The sequence below is a fragment of the Castor canadensis genome, chromosome 2 (assembly GCF_047511655.1).
Source record: "Castor canadensis chromosome 2, mCasCan1.hap1v2, whole genome shotgun sequence".
NCBI classification, from domain to species: domain Eukaryota; kingdom Metazoa; phylum Chordata; class Mammalia; order Rodentia; family Castoridae; genus Castor; species Castor canadensis.
The window spans coordinates 192,279,594-192,297,857 of NC_133387.1; the positions used below are offsets into that span (position 1 = coordinate 192,279,594).

Genomic DNA, 18,264 nt, shown 5'->3' on the forward strand with positions numbered 1-18,264 from the left:
GGTTTGTTTCAAGCAAACAGGCTTGAACTGAATAAATTATAAAAATCCTTATCAGACCTCATATTTTACAATACTATGGACTTCTTCAATTTATTTATATCTGTGAATACTATATGAGAATAATTAAGATAAAAATAAGAAAAAATAAGCTATTATCACAGGATAGGTCTAAGTTATTCTTTTATTTCCTCCTAATCTAATTCTATAGGAAGGTGCTATGCATACTAAAATCACTTCCTGTTGAAATATACAATACATTGAATTCCTTAAGGCAGAAAGTACTGGTGCCTACCAGGCAGCCATTCCCTTTCCTCTTTGCTATGTTTAAGAGAGGCCTTGCCTTAGCTTCAATAGAGGAGCCACTAATGGTAACTTCAACATGCCATGGCAATCACATTTCCCTCTGCTAGTAATTGGTTTGGGAGTAGACAAATGACTTAGGTTCCTGACCCGTGCAATGAATTATTCTGCTGGAGGTTTTCTGGGGGAAAATACAGCTAACATGACATAGGATGAGAAAAATCACTTTACCAAGGCACAAGATCAAAATCATTCTGTGACTTCTGAAGGTTATCTTTTATTACTTCCCAGCCTAGTTCTATTTTCCTTCTTTTGCAAGGAACACCGTAATTAGTAGATTGTCTTTGCGTAGTTGTGTAAGACTGAGAAATCTCCAAGGATCTGATATTCTCATTAAAAACCTATAAAACAAAAATAAACCTACTTATTTTACTGCTATCATTTTCTACAAGTTCATTTGGAAAAAATTCCTTCTGAAATGAAGACATGGGGAACTCACAAAGCAAGAGTATTAAGTTATAGAAAACAACACAGTAAGAAACTATCATTTATGACATTCTTAGAAAGCAAATACTATCAAGTAAGGTACTCATTCTATTTCCTGGGGAGATTTACTGAAAGTATCAACAAATCCAAAAATAAAGTAAAAAAATCTATATTTCCAAAGGGAATAAGCTTTAAATCTACTACTAATATTGAAGAGAGTGAAATTACTATCTAGGATGCTGGAAAAAAGTTTTACTTAAGAAACATTAAATGATCACTTGATAAGTGGGGAAGAAAAATGTAATATAACAATACAATCAGATACACAGTCATAAAAAGGAATGAATTACTGATTTGTCATAGAACATTATGCTAAATGAAGGAAGCCAGACACAAAAGACAACATATTATATGATTCCATTTCTATGAAATGTCCAAAATAGGCAAATTCACAGAAATTGGAAGGTGGTTAGTGATTTTGGTTGCCAGAGGCTAACACAAACAGAAAATTGGTACTGAATGCTAATAGATCCATGGTTTCTTTGGGTGGGGACTGGGGGAGGGCAGAAATACTCTGTATTAGAAAGTGGTTATTGGTATTATAACAAAGTAAAAATACTAAAAAACACTGAATTGTAAATGCTAATATATTGAATTTTATGCTACATAAATTCTAGTTCAATTTAAAAAAGAAGAAATATTAGGATTAGAGTTATCTTATTTTCTATAGACAATCTTTTAAGGATGGTAAAATGCTGGCAGAGTCACTCAGGTGGTAGAGCACCTGCCAAGCAAGTGTGAAGCCTTGAGTTCAAACCCCAGTACTGACAAAGGAACAGAAAAAGAATTAAGAATGGTAAAGTTATTTTCATTAAATCCACATGTACAAAAGTTATCTTTTCAATTAAAGGGGGAATTCCCTTTAATTCCCATAAGTAACATGTAATTTTATAAGCTTCCTATGATAACAGAGGTTTAAAAAGCCCAGCAAAAGGAAAAATAACAAGAAATTCCAAAACGTGGAACAGATACTATACCTGGTGACAAGTATCTGCCATCAATTCAATCAAATTTTCCTTGACAGCAATATTACGAGATACCGAAGAGTATTTTCCTCTACTTCCTATATGACTTATCTCATTCACCAGCAGATCATATAAGTTGTATAGGATACTTTGCCATTTTGTTGATTCATAAGCACCTATAATCCAGAAACTTAAGATATAATTTATATGCATACACCATTTACAGCTCTCATTAAATTATCCAGCAGATAAGGTGCAACCTTCTTTTAGTTCTAAAGCCTCTTCTGACAACACTGTTAGAAACTCTACTTCCTAATGGTATCCACTTCACATTCAGATAGCTGTAGCTGCTACAAATTTCTTCCATATTATGATTTTAAATCTGCCCTTTTTCTACTGTGTTCTTTCTCCTAAGGAAAATACAATAAATATGCTCCCTCTTGCACATGTGGAAGAACTTTTCCTTGTCTCTTTGTTTAAAACATTACCAGTTTCTTCAATGAGTGCTTAAATGACATGTTGTCCATTTATAGTGGTTATTCTCATTATCCCAATCATTATTCCAAGACTTACTCCAGTCAACTCATGTCCCTCTTAAAATGTTAGTTTAAAAGTCAGTAGGGTCTCGTGTACATAATAATGCCAACTGTGGTCAGACCAGTATGGGTTATTAATTTCCACACACAAGGCATCATAAGATATATTAATGTAGGCTGAAACCACATGGGCTTTTCTGGCACTTCCATCAGCCTACCAATTTTCAATTCACCCCAAATATGCAGATAACTAAAATCTTAAACACACCACACCATCTCCTAATAAGCTCAATCTTCATCCTGGGAAGAACTAGGTGAAAGATGAAAAACTGAAAAACCACCATTCTTTTGACTTACAGTGGTTTTATGGGCTGGCTATAAACATAGGTATATCTAAATATACACACTGAAAGAGCCCATGAAACACACGTAAATACTTTTTAAGGTGGCTACAATAGTTTTCCTCCATTTTAGCTGTTATTACTCAATGTCACAGGCCATCTTCATAAGATTATCATATTCACTATGATGAATTGGTATGAAGTACAATCCCCAAAGCAATCATAGACAGACCCAGTGAAGTTCAGATCTTTGAAAGAGAACCATACCATCTAAGCAATGTTCTCTAGATAAAAGACAAATAAACACAACAGTATCAAGGAAGACAAGGAATTCATTTCCGATTTTTTCTAGCAACAGGCCTGGAAGTAACTATGAGGTGAAAGACAGCAATCATCCCTCTTTCTACCTTACCTATGAAAGCACTATGTATATAACTTTCTTGGCAACTGAATAATTTGATTGGCTGCTTTCAGTCCATCTACTTTATTTTCTAATAAAGGCAATATGTGGACAGACAAGATTATGCTTTCTACAAATTCTTTTGCTCTATAGTCTGTGCCACTCTTAGTACCTAATTATTGATGCACAATCTGCTCCTTAGAGGGAGCCTGCAATATCTCATATTCCTTTGTATTTCTCATGATACCTGGCATTATACTGAACAAATGGAAAGTGTGATATAATTTATTACTATTTATTCAAATTATAGAAATGCACAAAAAACATTCTTGTGACTAATAACATTATTAAACAGAGAAATCCAGAAGGTCATATTCTTTTACAGAATACTTATGTCATATTTAAGACATTTTGTTTATAGGAAGAAGAAAATTCAAAACAGTAAAAACTTCCTTTATACCTTTTTCATGGGTTTTGGCTCCTTTTGGATGATGGATATAAATTTGCAGCTGAAATAATTCAATAATTACTTCTTTTAAGGAATCATTAAGTCTATGTTGAGTCCAAATGTAGAGTAAGGTAGGAAGAATTTCATCTCCTAATTCACACACTCGAATTCGAAAGTTGACTGCCAAAGTTTTGAGAAAGATAGTAAGGGCTGCTAAGATGTGACTCAGGCCTACAGAGCTCTTTTCTTGCCTGCAAGAGAAAACACACAAACTCAACTTGGTATAACAGGACCATGGGGAAAAAAATCAAATTTTCAAACAATAGTCTTAAATTCAAAACCCATCCAGACAAAGTAAAATCACAGAAGCACTATACAGCAACAGAAACTTAGTTCTAATTTGGTGCTTGAGAGACTATGGCTAGCTCTCCCTGCTGCTAAAATATTATCCAAAAATAAACAAAACTGATTTGTAATACATACCATTTATAAAATGTCTTACATTATAAACTGGATAATGCCAAACTGGTATCATACATTTGTATAAAATATATATTCTTATTTTATTCTCAACATTCTACATCTATCCTCAAAATGAAGATGAATTACTTGGAGGATATTAACTTTGTCATTGTAGAGCAAGACAGACTTCCCACTTAAGAATATCCTTTGCCCATTTTGTTTGGTTGGTTTTATTTTTCTGCTGTGTTATGTTTTGAGACAGTGTCTTGCTATATAGCAGGCTTGCCTTGAACTCACAATCTTCTTGCCTCAGCTTCCCAAATTCTGGGATTAAGGCATGTGTTGTCATGCCTAGAATTTTGTCCATTTTTTAAACTGCATTATTTGGTTTGTTTTTGAGTTTTTTAACTTCCTTGTATTACAGATATTAATCCTTTATCAGATGAACAGTTTGTAATTTTTCCCCTTCTGAAATGTGCCTCTTCACTCTGACTTCCTTTGTTGTACAGAAGCTTGTCAGTTTATATAACATAAAATCCCACTTCTCTATTTTTTCTCTTGATGCCTATGCTTTGTAGGTTTTATCCAAAAAAAATCATTGCTTATATCAGTGTCCTAAACTGTTTTCACTTTCATAATTGTAGGTGTTATATTCAGGTCTTTTATCTATTGAGTATTATCTTTGCAAAGGGTAAGAAACAGGAGTCAAGTTTCATACATGTATTGAAAATATCACAGTATCCCATGAATATGCACAATTATTACATGTTAATCAAAAAATTTTAAATGTTTATGGAGATAGAAATGTTAACTACCCTAATTTAATAATTACAAACTGTATACATGGACTGAATTATCACACTGTACCCCACAAATTTGAGCAATTGAAACAACCATTTACTAAAAGGATAGTGCTTTTAGTTACTGAATCTAAAACATGGTCTGGGCAAGAACAATAAATAGATTTTCAATACAAAACAAAACAAAGACATTAGTACCTTGCAGACTGGATAGCCTTGGAAAAAAAGTCCAAAAATTTGGAATTTAATCCGTCCGTTTGTGAGCAACATCCTTTGGTGACAGCATGAATTATTCTAGCCACTAAAACTCTATTAATATCTTGTGAAGGTTGGAGATATAGTCTGAAGTACACAGAAAACAATTCTAAAAACAAAAGAAAAAACTGATTAGCTATTTTTTAAAAAAGAAAAATCAAGGCAAATATGTTCAATGTCACAATTCAACTTAAATATTCCACAACCCCACACTGGCAAAAAGATTAAAAATTGTTTTAATCTCTAATATAATTTATATTTAATAGTCAAAGAACTACATCAGTATTTCATTTCATTTTGTATAAAATGTCTTTAAAGCCAGGTGCTTATGGCTTATGCCTATAATCCTAGTTACTGGGGAGGCTGAGATCAGGAGGATCGTGGTTTGAGGTCAGTCTGAGCAAATAGTTCTTGAAATCTCATCTCCAAAATAACGAGTGCAAAATGGACTGGAAGTGTGGCTCAAGCAGTAATTACCTACTTTGCAAGTTCAAACCCCAGTCCTACCAAAAAGAAAGTCTTTAAAATAGGAACTATAGCAATAGAGTGAGAGAGCATCAGTTTAATAGCCAAGCTACTTCTCCAAGTCTGTGTTCCTTTGCACTTGACAAAGTACACACTACAGTTTGTGGCTTTGTATGAATGCTATTTTATTCATATGTGTAAAGCATGCCATGAAAGGGTCTCAGATTTTACTCTGCTTGTACCATAACAAATAACCTTACAGTTTCATGGATGCTGGCAGAAGACACAAGACTCTCATCAAAGAAAAAAGGAGAGAGTTCATTCCTCACAGCAATGACAGAAAGTAGAGTACCTTCATTTTGCATCAGTACCCCAATTCCAAAAGCAACATGAAGAGTCACTAACAAAGTGAAAACAGCAGGCTGTGTTATAGGAAAGAACCTCAGTCTTTTCATAAATCAATGGGTTGGAAGCAAACCTGTCCATTGTCTAAACAAAGTCATCAACTCTATCTTCCAAGGCTGTTCACTACACAACCATCCTTGAAAAAGAGTCTGGGGAGAAAAAAAAAAGTCAGTGTCTCTGCTTATAAGATGTACACAAGGGTAATAGGCATTGAGAACTATTTCGAAACACAATAAGAAGAAGTTACAGAATTAGGCCTTCATTCCCATTAAGGAGTAAAATAATCCTCAGTAACACAAGTTAGGATCGCAACTATGTGTATCTTCATTTTCCCCTATATATGTCACATGATTCTTCAGAAATGGACAAATGGCTTAAAATTAGACATTAAACACAAGAGAAAGGACAATATAAATACTACAAACATTACATAGTAAGGAAAGCAATTTTTAAAACTATCCCCATCATACTCTCTGTTAGTGTATAAAACTCTAAACAAATGTTTCCAAAAATATTTTCACTGCACAAAATATCAAGACACTGGTAAAAATGTTTTAATTTATACATACAAATTATATGTGAAGAAGGAGGGGGTCTTCTTTACCATTTTCCTCCTTTTACTTGGCAAGGGGAGCAAGGAGAAACAGGAAAAGTCCACACTGTATTGACCCTGATTAAAGCATAGACTTGAGGGCTTTATCTTAGATAAAGGAAATAATCGAAATTCTCACAGAATCCCTCACTCTCTCCTATCACGTAGTAAAAAGGCTGGTATAAGACATTAAACAAAATAGCAGAATAGCAGAATCTAGCTTCTTCAAAAAAGGCAACAGCACACATCTCCAGATGAATTTACTTCCTCCATGAATTCAATAACCAAAAAAGCTCAAAACACAATAGTAAAACAACATGGGAAAAGAGTTTGGGGACCTGAGAAAATAAAACCCCAAATGACAGCATTAAATGTAGATTTCTTGGGATTTTATACACAGACAATCCTGTCATCTGCAAAAAGGAACAGTTTTATTTCTTCCCTTCAAATCTGTATGCTTCTTTTATTTATTATTGCCTAATGGCCCTGGCTAGAACCTCCAGTACAATGTTGAAATGGTATGGAGGAAGCAGATATCCATGCCTTGTTGTCAATTTGTGCTATAAGACTTTAAGTTATGGATTCAACCTCTTTAAAAGCTGTAAGACTATTCAGATCATGGACTTCATATCAGGGCTGGCAGTGGCTCAAGTAGTAAACCGCGTATCTAAGAAGCATCAGCCTTGAGTTCAACCTCCAGAACCACCAAAAAAAAGGTAAAGTTTTGATAGTGTGTGGTTTTGAAGAAGTGGTCCGTTTAAATGTTAAGTTAATGTGAAGAGAGTTGCTCACAGTATTCCTTTATTATCATTTAAAATCAATGGGATCTGCAACTTACTCTTTGTTCCTGGTATCAATTATGTGTGCCCTCTCTCTTTTAATCTCAGTCTCTTGCTAAATATTATCAATATTAATGATGTTTTCCAAACATAAGTTTTCTGTTTCATTGATTTTTCTCTTCGATTTTTCTGTGCTCAATTTCACTGATCTCTGATCTTCTACTTTGAAATTTTGGGGGGGAAAGAAGGGGCTTGCTGTTCTTTTCATAGTTTCTTGAGAAGGTGGCTCATATTACTGATTTGACATCCTTTCTTATAATGCAGATTTTAAATGGTATGTATTTCTTTCTCAGCACATCTTTAGCTATGTTCCACATATTTTCATCACTTGTTAAGTTTCATTCTCACCCAGTTCAAAGTCAATACTGACTTGAGACTTTTTCCTTTAATCTATGAGTTATTCAGAAGTGTGACATTTATTTTCACAATAGTATAAAGGAAACATAGCACTGTGGGAGAAAATAAAATGAGAACAGCTAAGTTAGAAAGTGCAACCAGAAGCCAGTCATGGTGGCACAAAGCCTGTAATTCAAGCCAGGTAGGTAAAGCAGCAGGTGGACTGCAAGTTCAAGGCCATCCTGAGCTACATAGCAAGTTCCAGGCAAGCCTACGCAATATAGCTGGACCCTTTCTTGAAAGAAAAAAATAAAGTGCAATCAGAAAATGGCAGGGATATTTAAGCTAAGACCTAGAGAATACAAAGAATTCAGATGTTGGGTGGCATCTGAAGAGAAGAACAAATGACCCCAAGGAAAAAAGCACTCGCACGATATAAGTAAAAATGTATGAGATGACAGAGCAGTGAACAGAAATTAGGATTCCTATCCAAAAAATTAAAATTACAGGTAGAAATTAAGTGTTACTAGTATTTATTATTTTTTGTTTGTTTGTTTTCTAGTTTTGTTAATATTTAAGACAGAAATTGACAATGCCCACCACGGAACACAGTTTGGCAGTTTTTTAGAAAACTAAACAGTTTTATAATACTACCCAGCAATTACACATCTCTGTTTTTACCCACAGAAAATAAAAACAAGTCCAAAGACTTGCAAATAAGTGTTTGTAGCAGCTTTATTCACACTTGCCAAAACACAGAAGCAACCAGATGTATGTTTGGTACATGAGTGAATAAATAAATTGTACGATATCCAGGACACTAATTTTCGCTAATGAAATGAGCTATCAAGCCATGAAAACATACAGAGGAACCATAAATGTTTAATAATAAGAAAAAAAAACAATCTGAAAAGGCTACCTACAGTACAATTAAAAGTATACGACATCTTGGAAAAAACAAAATCATTGGAACAATAACAAGATTAGTGGTTCCCAGGGACTGGAGGTGAGGAATAAATAAGCACAGCACAAGAGAATTTTAAGGCAGTGAAACTATTGTGTATGATACTATCACGAATGCGTGTCATACATTTGTAACACTCATGTACAGCACTGAGGGGCTTAAGTGGCTCATTAACTGTATGCTGGGGAGGGTGCCACATGTGCAGCATTAAGAGGCACATGGAAAATCTTAGTATTCTCCACTCAATTTTGTGGACCTAAAGTTGCTGTAGAATGTAAAGTCTTTTTTTAAAAAGCAGGAAACCACTAGGTTAGAAAAACCAAATGACTGCCAGTGTAGCTGGATACAGAAATTAAAAGGATGGAGGTTATCTTTAGTTAAGTCAGACAGGTAGGCAAGGCTTTCAAAGCCTAGAAAAGGAATCTATATTTTACAGTGGTTATACAGACAAGCTACTGAATGCATCTCAGTTTCCTTCCTCCTCTATTTAAAAAGCTATCATCTTCCTTGGGTCAAGCCTAGGATCTTGCTTTGGTACCCTTTCTACTCAGGAAATAAACGTATTTTCTGGTATATTCCACCACAATCTCCACTGAATCCTTCTGGTAACTTTTTTTGTTTTTTTTTTTTTTTTTTTTTGGCAGTACTGGGGTTAGAACTCAGGGATTCATGCTTGATAGGCAGGTGCTCTACCACTTGAGCCACTCCTTCAGCCATGATAAAATTTATGTGACTTTTTGTGGCTCTGATTAAATACCTGAGAAAACAACCGAAAGGAGGAAAGATTTACTTGGATTTACAGTTTCAGAAATTTCAGTCCATCATGGTGGGGAAGGCATAGCAAATGGGGCAGTTCACCTCATGGCAGCCTGGAAGCAGAAAGCCCACTAGTGCACTAGTGGGCTTTCTTTTCTCCCTTTTATTCCATCTGGCCCCCTACCCATTCTGGCCACCCTCATTCAGAGCAGATCTTCCCCCTTTATCGTCTCTGGAAATACTCTTGCAGCATACCCAGAGGTGTTTTTTATTAATCTTGGAGTCATCTCTCAATCCAATCAGGTTGATTACTAAGCACAATCAATATAGTCAGGCATAGTGGCTCACTCAGGTAATCCTAGCTACTCAGGAGGCAGAGAACAGAATGATCACAGTTCAAGGCCAGTCAGACCAAAAAGTCCAAAAGACCCCAATCCCAAATAAAGCAAAGCTGGGTGGGTAGGGTGGTGCATGCCTGTCATCCCAGCCATGCAGAAAGCATAAATAGAAGGATCATAGCCCAGGCAAGCCGAGAATAAACACAATAGTCTACTTGAAAAATAACTAAAGCAAACAGGGCTAGGGCATGGCTCAAGTGACTTAAAAAAAAAAAAAGAACCATCACATATATATTCCAGTCACTCTCACGTGAACAGATTCTTCTTTCTCCTTCCAGAGAACCAGAGCTTCTCCATGTGTTGTCTGTATCCGCTAATTCTTTTTATCACTGACACCCATGGTCTCACAACAGTCTGTCATAAAATCAACTCTAATTGCTATTTATAGAAGAATCAACCATAGATACACATTGTTTAAAAATATACCTAGAACAATTATCATAGTTCATCAGCAAACCTTAACAATTTTAAATAATTTAGACCTCTATAAGTACATTCTGACTACAGTGCAATTAGAATAGAAAGCATAAAAGAAAATACAAGAGAAATGCCCCTCCAAAATGATTAGAAATTAAACAACACACTTTCAAATAGTCCATGGGTCAAAGGAAAACTAAACTTGCCAGATATGGTGGCTCACGCCTATAATCCTAGCTACTCAGGAAGCAGAGATCAGGAGGATCACAGTTCGAAGACAGCCCAGGGATATAGCTCATGAGACCTTATCTGGAAAACACCCAACATGAAACAGGGCTAGCAGAATGGCTTAAGTGGGAAAGCACCCGCCTAGCAAGCATGAGGCCCTGAGTTCAAACTCAAGTACCACCAAGAAAAAAACAAAAGAATTTTCTGGCCCCCCAGACTCTCTGGTAACATAATAAAATGTACAAACACCATGATAAAAACAAATTACCAACCAAAGTCACTGAAAAAGAAAAACATAATCTAAATAATCCTTTATCAGTTAAAGAAAATGAATTAATAGCTCAAACACTCCAATTTCAAAAACTCCAAATTTAATCCAGTAGTATATTAAAACAAAACAAAACAAACAAACAAACAAAAACCATGAAGCTAAGGCCCTAGTGGAGCATATCCTGGGATCTCAAGGCTAATGTAATCTTTGAAAAATATATTACTATAATTCACCAGATTGATGATAAAAAAAAATCAGATTATCATTTCAATACATGTAAGCAAAGATTTTAAACTCAACATCCATTCATAATTTAAAAACAAAAAAAAGACCTACCAGCAATCAGGAAGAGAAGAGTATTCCCTCAACCTACACTGACAGCTGATATCATGCTTAATGGTCAAACACTGAGTGTTTCCCTTATGATCAGGAACAAGGCAAGGTTGTCTGCTCTCATCACTGTACTAAAAATCTAGAGGTAAAAGGATAAAATTCAAAAGAAAACAGAGGGGAAGAGCTTTATAATATTAGATTTGACAATGTTTTCTTTGATATGACACCAAAAGTTAAGGCAACAAAAGAAAAAATAGATTAACTGTATTTCTTCAAATTAATAGCTTTTGTGCATCAAGGGACAGTATCACTAGAAAAGACAACCCATGGAATAAAAGAAAATAATTTCAAACCAAATATCTGGTTTGAAAAAAGTAATACCCATAATATACATGTATTTCTTAAAAAGTACAACTTTATACCAACAAAAAAACTGATGACAATATGAAGGAAATTGTTGATAATGGGGGAGACTATGCATGGGTTGAGGAAGTTAGGGAATATGTATCAGACAGCTCTGCACCTTCTTCTCAGTTTTGCCGTGACCCTAAAATTACTCTTAACACAAAAAAAAAAGTGCAAAGAACTCGAATGAACATTTCTCTTCAGAGAAGAGCTACAAATAGCTATCAGATACACGAGAAGACCAATATCACTGTTCATTCAGGAAATGCAAATGAAAACCACAAGAAACACTTCATAGCCACTGTTCAAAAAAAAAACCAAACTAAAACAAATATAAAATAAGGGCAATTGAAGATGTGAAGAAATTGGAACCCTTGTGTATTGCTAATAGGAATGTCAAAGGTTCAAGCCCAGTGGAAAACAGTAACTTGGTACCCAAAAAATTAAATATAGAATTATCTTAAGATTCAACAATGCTAATTCTGAATATATACCCAAAAAAATGAAAAGCAGGAAACTGAAGAGATATTTGTATACCCAAGTTCCAGCATTTCACAACAGCCAAAAAGTAGAAATAAGTGTTCACAGATGGATAAATGAATAAACAAAATGTTGCATATACATAAAATAGAATACTACTCTGCTTTAAATAAGAAGCAAATTATTCTGAGCCAAGCTAACACATGAATGAGCCTCAGACATTTTGATAAATGTACTAAGGCAGCTGCAAAAAGATAAATGCCGATTCTCCTTGTGAGCTTCTATATTCAGGTAGCTGTAACAACCTATTTTTCACATTTCTGGGGACTAGAAGTGAGAAGGGTGTGCCAGCACAATGCCATTGTGGTAAGGACCTCTTTTGGGTGCAAACTGCTGACTTGGAGCTGTATCCTCCCCTGCAGAAAGGGAGATCTGTTGTCTTACAAAGGCACTATTCCCAGTCATGGGGCTGAACCTTCATGACCAAATGTGACAGCTCCAAATATACTGCATCTGTGTATGAAGATGGCATAACCAAATGCACTGAAAGGTGTTAAATAAAAAGGGATAGGAGGGAAAGGATAAAGGAGAGTAATACAGAGGGTCAATCTGATTAAAATACAATACACTTAGGGAGAAATACTATGATGAAATCCTTTTGAATAATGAAGGACATTGTTCTTCAAATCCTTTTAAAAATTTAAGGACAAAAAAGTAAAACAGGTCCTGTTATGGGGTGGATCTTACAGGGAGGGGAGAAGGTGAATAGAGAGGGTGAAGGGAGGTGAATACCTTTGATGTACTAAAGTATGTATAAAAACAGAACAATGAAATCTGTTGAAATCATTTTAAGTAGCAGGGAGGGTGGTAAAGGAGAATGATGGTGGAAGTGAATCCCACCAAAGTATATTGTAAGCACATATGGAAATATCACAATGTAATAGCCCTGTACAACTAATATATGCCAATAAAAATATTTTTTATTAAATGCTTTAAAGAGATCTGGTTGAGTATTCCAAATATCACTGGCTTATTATTCAAAAGCTAGGCACGCTGAGGGCCGTGTTTGGGACACAACCTGCTGTGTTCAAAGCAACAGCAATGGCTCCAAAGGACATCTAAGAAATTATTCCAACAGCTGAGAAAGCCTCTATTCACATGAGAAAAATAGAGCATAATGCAGAAGTGAGGTCACTGATTAATTCATAGGTTTTAGTTTATAACTTCATTTAGACATGATATAAAAAAAAAAACACAAGATATCTACCACATTCCTTTGAACTTGAACTTCTCTTGCTGCTTTTACTTTTATGACAGTTTTCTTTCGGTTTTCTCTTATCTACTATACTCATGGTTCAGGCTCAAGTGTCACTGTTCTGTGTACCCACTGAACCCAAACATTGTATCATATGGCATTACAATTTTTAGTCTACTTAGTGATTTTTCCATCACTAGACTGTTGATTCCTTGAAGACAGGGAAGAAATCTTTCAAATCTGTATTTCCAGTTCCAAAGCTAAGCACCTAATATATTATTAGTGACTTAATAAATCGAACTAATATATAATAACTGAAAATTAAGGATCAGATTCTGTAGCCATATAATGCCACTAAAGTAAAGTTAAACTGTGACATCATTTGAGGAATACAGACAGACACTGACTGCTTTTATTGGTGAAATTTCATTTTACAAGGAAAAAATTCAAACAACCTTCAAAACATACCCAGCCACTGTTGTTGAGATATTTCACACCAGTATTTTCTTACTGAAAGAATGTCTTTGAGTAGTATGTTGCTACAATCAGCTCCATAAATAACACCATTAGATGAATTTTTCACTGTATCCATGATGTAATTCAAGAGTTCTGGACATTTTAGCCTAGGTGCTCCTATTTAAAAATAAAACAAAGAAATAAAAACAAAAAAAAAAGAAAAGTTAGCCCTTAAAAAAATAAAATAAAATAAAATAAAAACATATGAATCTTAACAAAAATAAAGAACACTTAGAATGATACCTTCTTAAATAACTCCAACTGAGAAATTATTATTTATTTATTTTTTTTTGGTGGTACTGAGGTTTGAATTCAGGGCTTTCCTTCCTTGCTAGGCAGGTGCTCTACCACTTGAATCATGCCTCCAGCCCTGGGAAATTTTTCTTAACTACTCTCCATCTCATAAAGTAGGGATTAACAAATTATGGCCTCTGAGCAAAATACAGCCAGTTGCCCCTTTTGTAAATAGTTTTTATTAGAATAGTTATGTTATGCATTTACTATTGTGTATGGCTGCTTTTCTGCCAAAATAGCAGAACTGAATAACTGAGATGGAAAAATATATGACCTACAAAGTCAAAAACACTCATTATCTGGCTTCTTTACAAATAAACTTTGTTACCCCCTGTAGGAAAATACATCTAAAACAATCAACCATTTTATATTTAATAATTCACAATTTCTGGCATTATATTTAAAATGTCCAAAGTTTCATGGCACTCTTAGGAAGAATCTTAAGATTAAATACAGTCTATTTCACCTGAATTCCCAAACCCTGTAACAACACAAAAACATACAAATATGTAAGGCTGTAATTTTAACAGCATGTTATTTATTTGACATTCTGAAAATTCAGCAACAGATATATTTTCCTGAAGGAATTAAAATTACATTTTAAAAATTTTTAATTCTTATTTTCATCAAATTATATTGATGTCACAGCTAAAATGTTATTATTCTATTACATTATTGACTTAATCTTGAAATTGAATAGACAACTTCTATGCTATGAGCAGAGTAAAACTCATTATGTACATTTGAATATATTCTAGATTAGGATTTTCTTTACAATGACACTAATTATATTTAGAAGTATCAGATATGGTAAATAATTTTACATGAACATTATTGCAAATCATTTTTACTACGGCATTGTTCATGATTTTAGGCATCTGGCCACTGGCCAATGATGAAATATACAACCAGATATCTTCTTCTACTAAACCCTTTGAATCTCTCTTACTTCTTGTACCATTTTCTTATCTACAGTGTTCACTGTATAACTAGATCCTTACAGAAAGGTGTTATTCTTTATATGCCCTGTAACTACCCCATTACTGCCCCAATAGTAGATGCTTAATAAAAATTTGTTGAGCAACTACACAAATATTAGCATGAAATCATTATTTTTCTATGTCCTTTATCCCCATATAGTCCCTTCCTCTGCCAAACTTCAGAAATGTTTTAAGGACTATGCTGCCATTTTCCCCTCCTTAAAAAATGTCTTTGAGAGAGGGTTCAGCAAAGTGCTAGAATGCCTAGCATGCATGTGGGTTCAATCCCCAGATTGGGTGGGGGGAGAACAAAACAAAAACTCTTTTAAAAGGACAACTAAATTGTCTGCAGAGACCTTAAAGAACCTCATGGAACTTAATTTTCACAGCTGGGTTTTCTGTTCTCTAGGGTCTATTCTTTATGCAAAAGCAGACAAATGCTAACAAAAAGGAATGGATGATACTTGCTTACTGGTTTCTTTCTATCTGCCTTTACCCTCATTTTTTCTAACGTCTGTTTCTTTTATTCTAAATTGGACAGCAAAGCTAGGGAAGTCTGACAAAATCATGACATGTGTTTAAATGTCCAACGCTCCTTCAACTTTGTGGGAGAAAAAAATGAAAAGGTGAGGTAAGATGATAATAGCTCCCTAGTTTTACCCTCAGTTTGAAGAGGTTTACATTACAAAGACCAACTTAAAAAGAAAAGCAAACCTTAAATAAAAACAGCACTTTCTAGTTACTAAAATGATCTTGCATTGATAATTTTACTTACTTGTAAAACACATAGTGGTACATTTTCAAATGTGATCGAATTACTAGTTGTGAAACTGAAGGCTTTTGCTCACTTCCAGGAAAAACTGCAAGCTATAAATATTTTTTTGGAGCACTACAAAATTACCATAGCATCCTTTTAATCAGTCAGTACACATTAAAATCTCAACTAGTAGCAAAGAATAGGATACTTAACTGGCTACAGGCTACTACACCAAGCAAAGGAAAGTACAGAGTATTCAGAGTAGATTTCCTTTTAATCTGCTGGAGTCCCTGGCAAGAGCTTACTAACTGTCCACATAAAATGACACCTCAGAAAAGGTGAAGATTTTTCTAAGCCACTGTCTGTAGACTCAAATATCCAATCATTCTTCTCTAGCAATATACGACTTCCTCTAAATGTTTACCAGCTTCTGGGTTCTCCTCATTCTTTTATTCTTTTGTTTTGCAGTCCTGGGAATTAAACTCAGGGCCTCACACTTCCTAGGCAAGTGCTCTATCACTTGAACCACACCCCCAGTCCAAGGGTTTTTATTCTTCCCCTAAAGTTGGCATACAAAGCTACATCCTTGTCTGCAAAGAGTAGACAAAAGTCTAACCTCAGAAGCCCCTAAATAAATGTTTTTTCTTCTAGCTTTCAGCCTTGTATTAAGCCCATTTCCTTATAAAGCTTACTAGAATCCTGCATGTTGGTTCAAAGATACCAATTATTAAAATAGCAACTATAGGAAATAGAGGTATAGATCAGTGGCAAGCAGAGTGCTTGCCCAGTCCAGTCCTGAGTTTGATGTTGAGAATCAGGAGAAAAAAAAATATGTATGTACATGTACATATATATATATATTCAACAACACAAGTTTAAGATGGCAGATATGTAGGTTACTGATAGAAAAAAGGATTTATTTTTTTGGTTTTTTTTTTTTTTTTTTTTTTAATTCTTAAATGAGAGTAAGCACAATATGAGCAAAGGGTATATTTTGACTGCTGGGAAAGTTAATGTGATCTTAGAACGAATCAGTAAAAGTAAAGAACAAAAGATATGTTAAGTTCTGCTCTACTCTGTACCAATCAGAATATACATAAAAGACTGAGTGCCACACTTTTAAGAGATATAATTAAATTGAAGAACATCCATGGCCTGGTGGAGTGGCTCAAGTGGTAGAGTACTTGACTGGCAAACATGAGGCTCTGAGTTCAACCCCCAGCACCACCAAAAAAATATTCAGAAGAGAGTACAATAAAACTATGCCTTATGAGCTGAAGGAAGAAGGTCTGCCTACTTAGAGAAGAGTACTCAGGGGAAATATGAGTATTTTCAAAATATCTCAAAGACTGTCACATTGAAAAAAATGATTAAGTTTTTCTGTGTATAATCTCAGTAAGTAGAAGCAGTAACAAAGGAAGACAGGGCTGAAATATTCTTAAAGCTGTTCAGACAGAAAAGAAAGCCTCAAAAGGTATGTTCAGTCACTAAGGCTGTACTTTCCAGCTACATGGGAGGCTGAGATGGGAGGATTGTGGTTCAAGGCCAACGCAGGCAAAAGCTGGTGAAAGACTGTCTCAAAAAACAAGCTGGGCATTGTGCAGCACACCTGTCATCCCAGATACAAGGGAGGTGGACAAAGCAAGATCACAGGCCTAAGCCCCAGGCAGAAAGTATAAGACCCTACCTGAATGACAAGCTAAAGCAAAAAAGGACTGGAGGTATGACTCAAGTGCTTGCCTCACATGTACTAGGCCCTGAACTGAAGCCCCAGTACCACCAAAAAAAAGACTGTATTTTCTACGTAAGTGCTAGGGACATACATATGGGATCCAAGAAACGTTAGTGTTTAATCTTTTCCTTTCTGAGATTCTGTCATTTGTTCTTACATAAAGTCCCTTGACAACTTGAACCTACAGTATTAAAAAGTCATTGTATGTACTAGAAATTACAGTTAGTACTCAACTTTTAGGTTACCATATTCAGATCAAGCTTATGCTATTATAACCTATTAAACCACTTATTTATAATATATAAGGTCACTTACTTTTATTTGCACATTTGATGAAGTATCTGACCAAACTACTGATTTCTTGCATCTTTTTCTGTCTGGAGGTTTGTGTTGAAGCTGATACATTTGGTTTTGCTGTTCTTAGACATTCTGTTTCTTTCTGAATATATTTCTGTAAAAATCTTCAAGAAAACAAATTAGAATTTCAGAAAGTAACTAATGGTCAAATTTTTATAATTGCAAAAAGTCCTCCATGCCATTACAAAGAGCATCTTTTAAACCACATTGCTTTGTTCACGTACCAACTAAATAAAACATCTTTTATTCAAGACTTAACTCCTATGACACCAATATAAAGTCTAGCCTGCAAAGCTCTTTAACTGTTTGATGCCTGCATTGTCATTTCACCATTAAAAAGATATGATTGTTATAGGGGCTCTCAACCTTCCTTACACCTTTCCTCAGCAGCTGGTTATGTTTCTAGCCTTTAAATGAGGCCTGCCTAGGAA

At 34.8% G+C, this 18,264-nt stretch overlaps 1 protein-coding gene across 7 annotated transcripts in view; it reads right to left on the reverse strand.

Moving 5' to 3' along the window:
* The window catches only part of LOC109690945 (serine-protein kinase ATM), a 340,952-nt gene that overhangs the window by 95,222 nt on the left and 227,466 nt on the right, over window positions 1-18,264 (reverse strand). For 6 of the 7 annotated variants that reach the window (XM_074066789.1, XM_074066792.1, XM_074066791.1 and 3 more), the window contains 6 exons: window positions 17,792-17,937; window positions 13,666-13,830; window positions 4,997-5,162; window positions 3,549-3,787; window positions 1,824-1,987; window positions 532-701 (listed from right to left, as the gene is read on the reverse strand). In XM_074066789.1, coding sequence (XP_073922890.1) covers window positions 532-701; window positions 1,824-1,987; window positions 3,549-3,787; window positions 4,997-5,162; window positions 13,666-13,830; window positions 17,792-17,937 — 1,050 coding nt within the window. Of the gene's footprint in view, window positions 1-531; window positions 702-1,823; window positions 1,988-3,548; window positions 3,788-4,996; window positions 5,163-5,996; window positions 11,044-13,665; window positions 13,831-17,791; window positions 17,938-18,264 lie in introns of those variants that run through there. The other variant, XM_074066793.1, reaches the window with a different exon arrangement.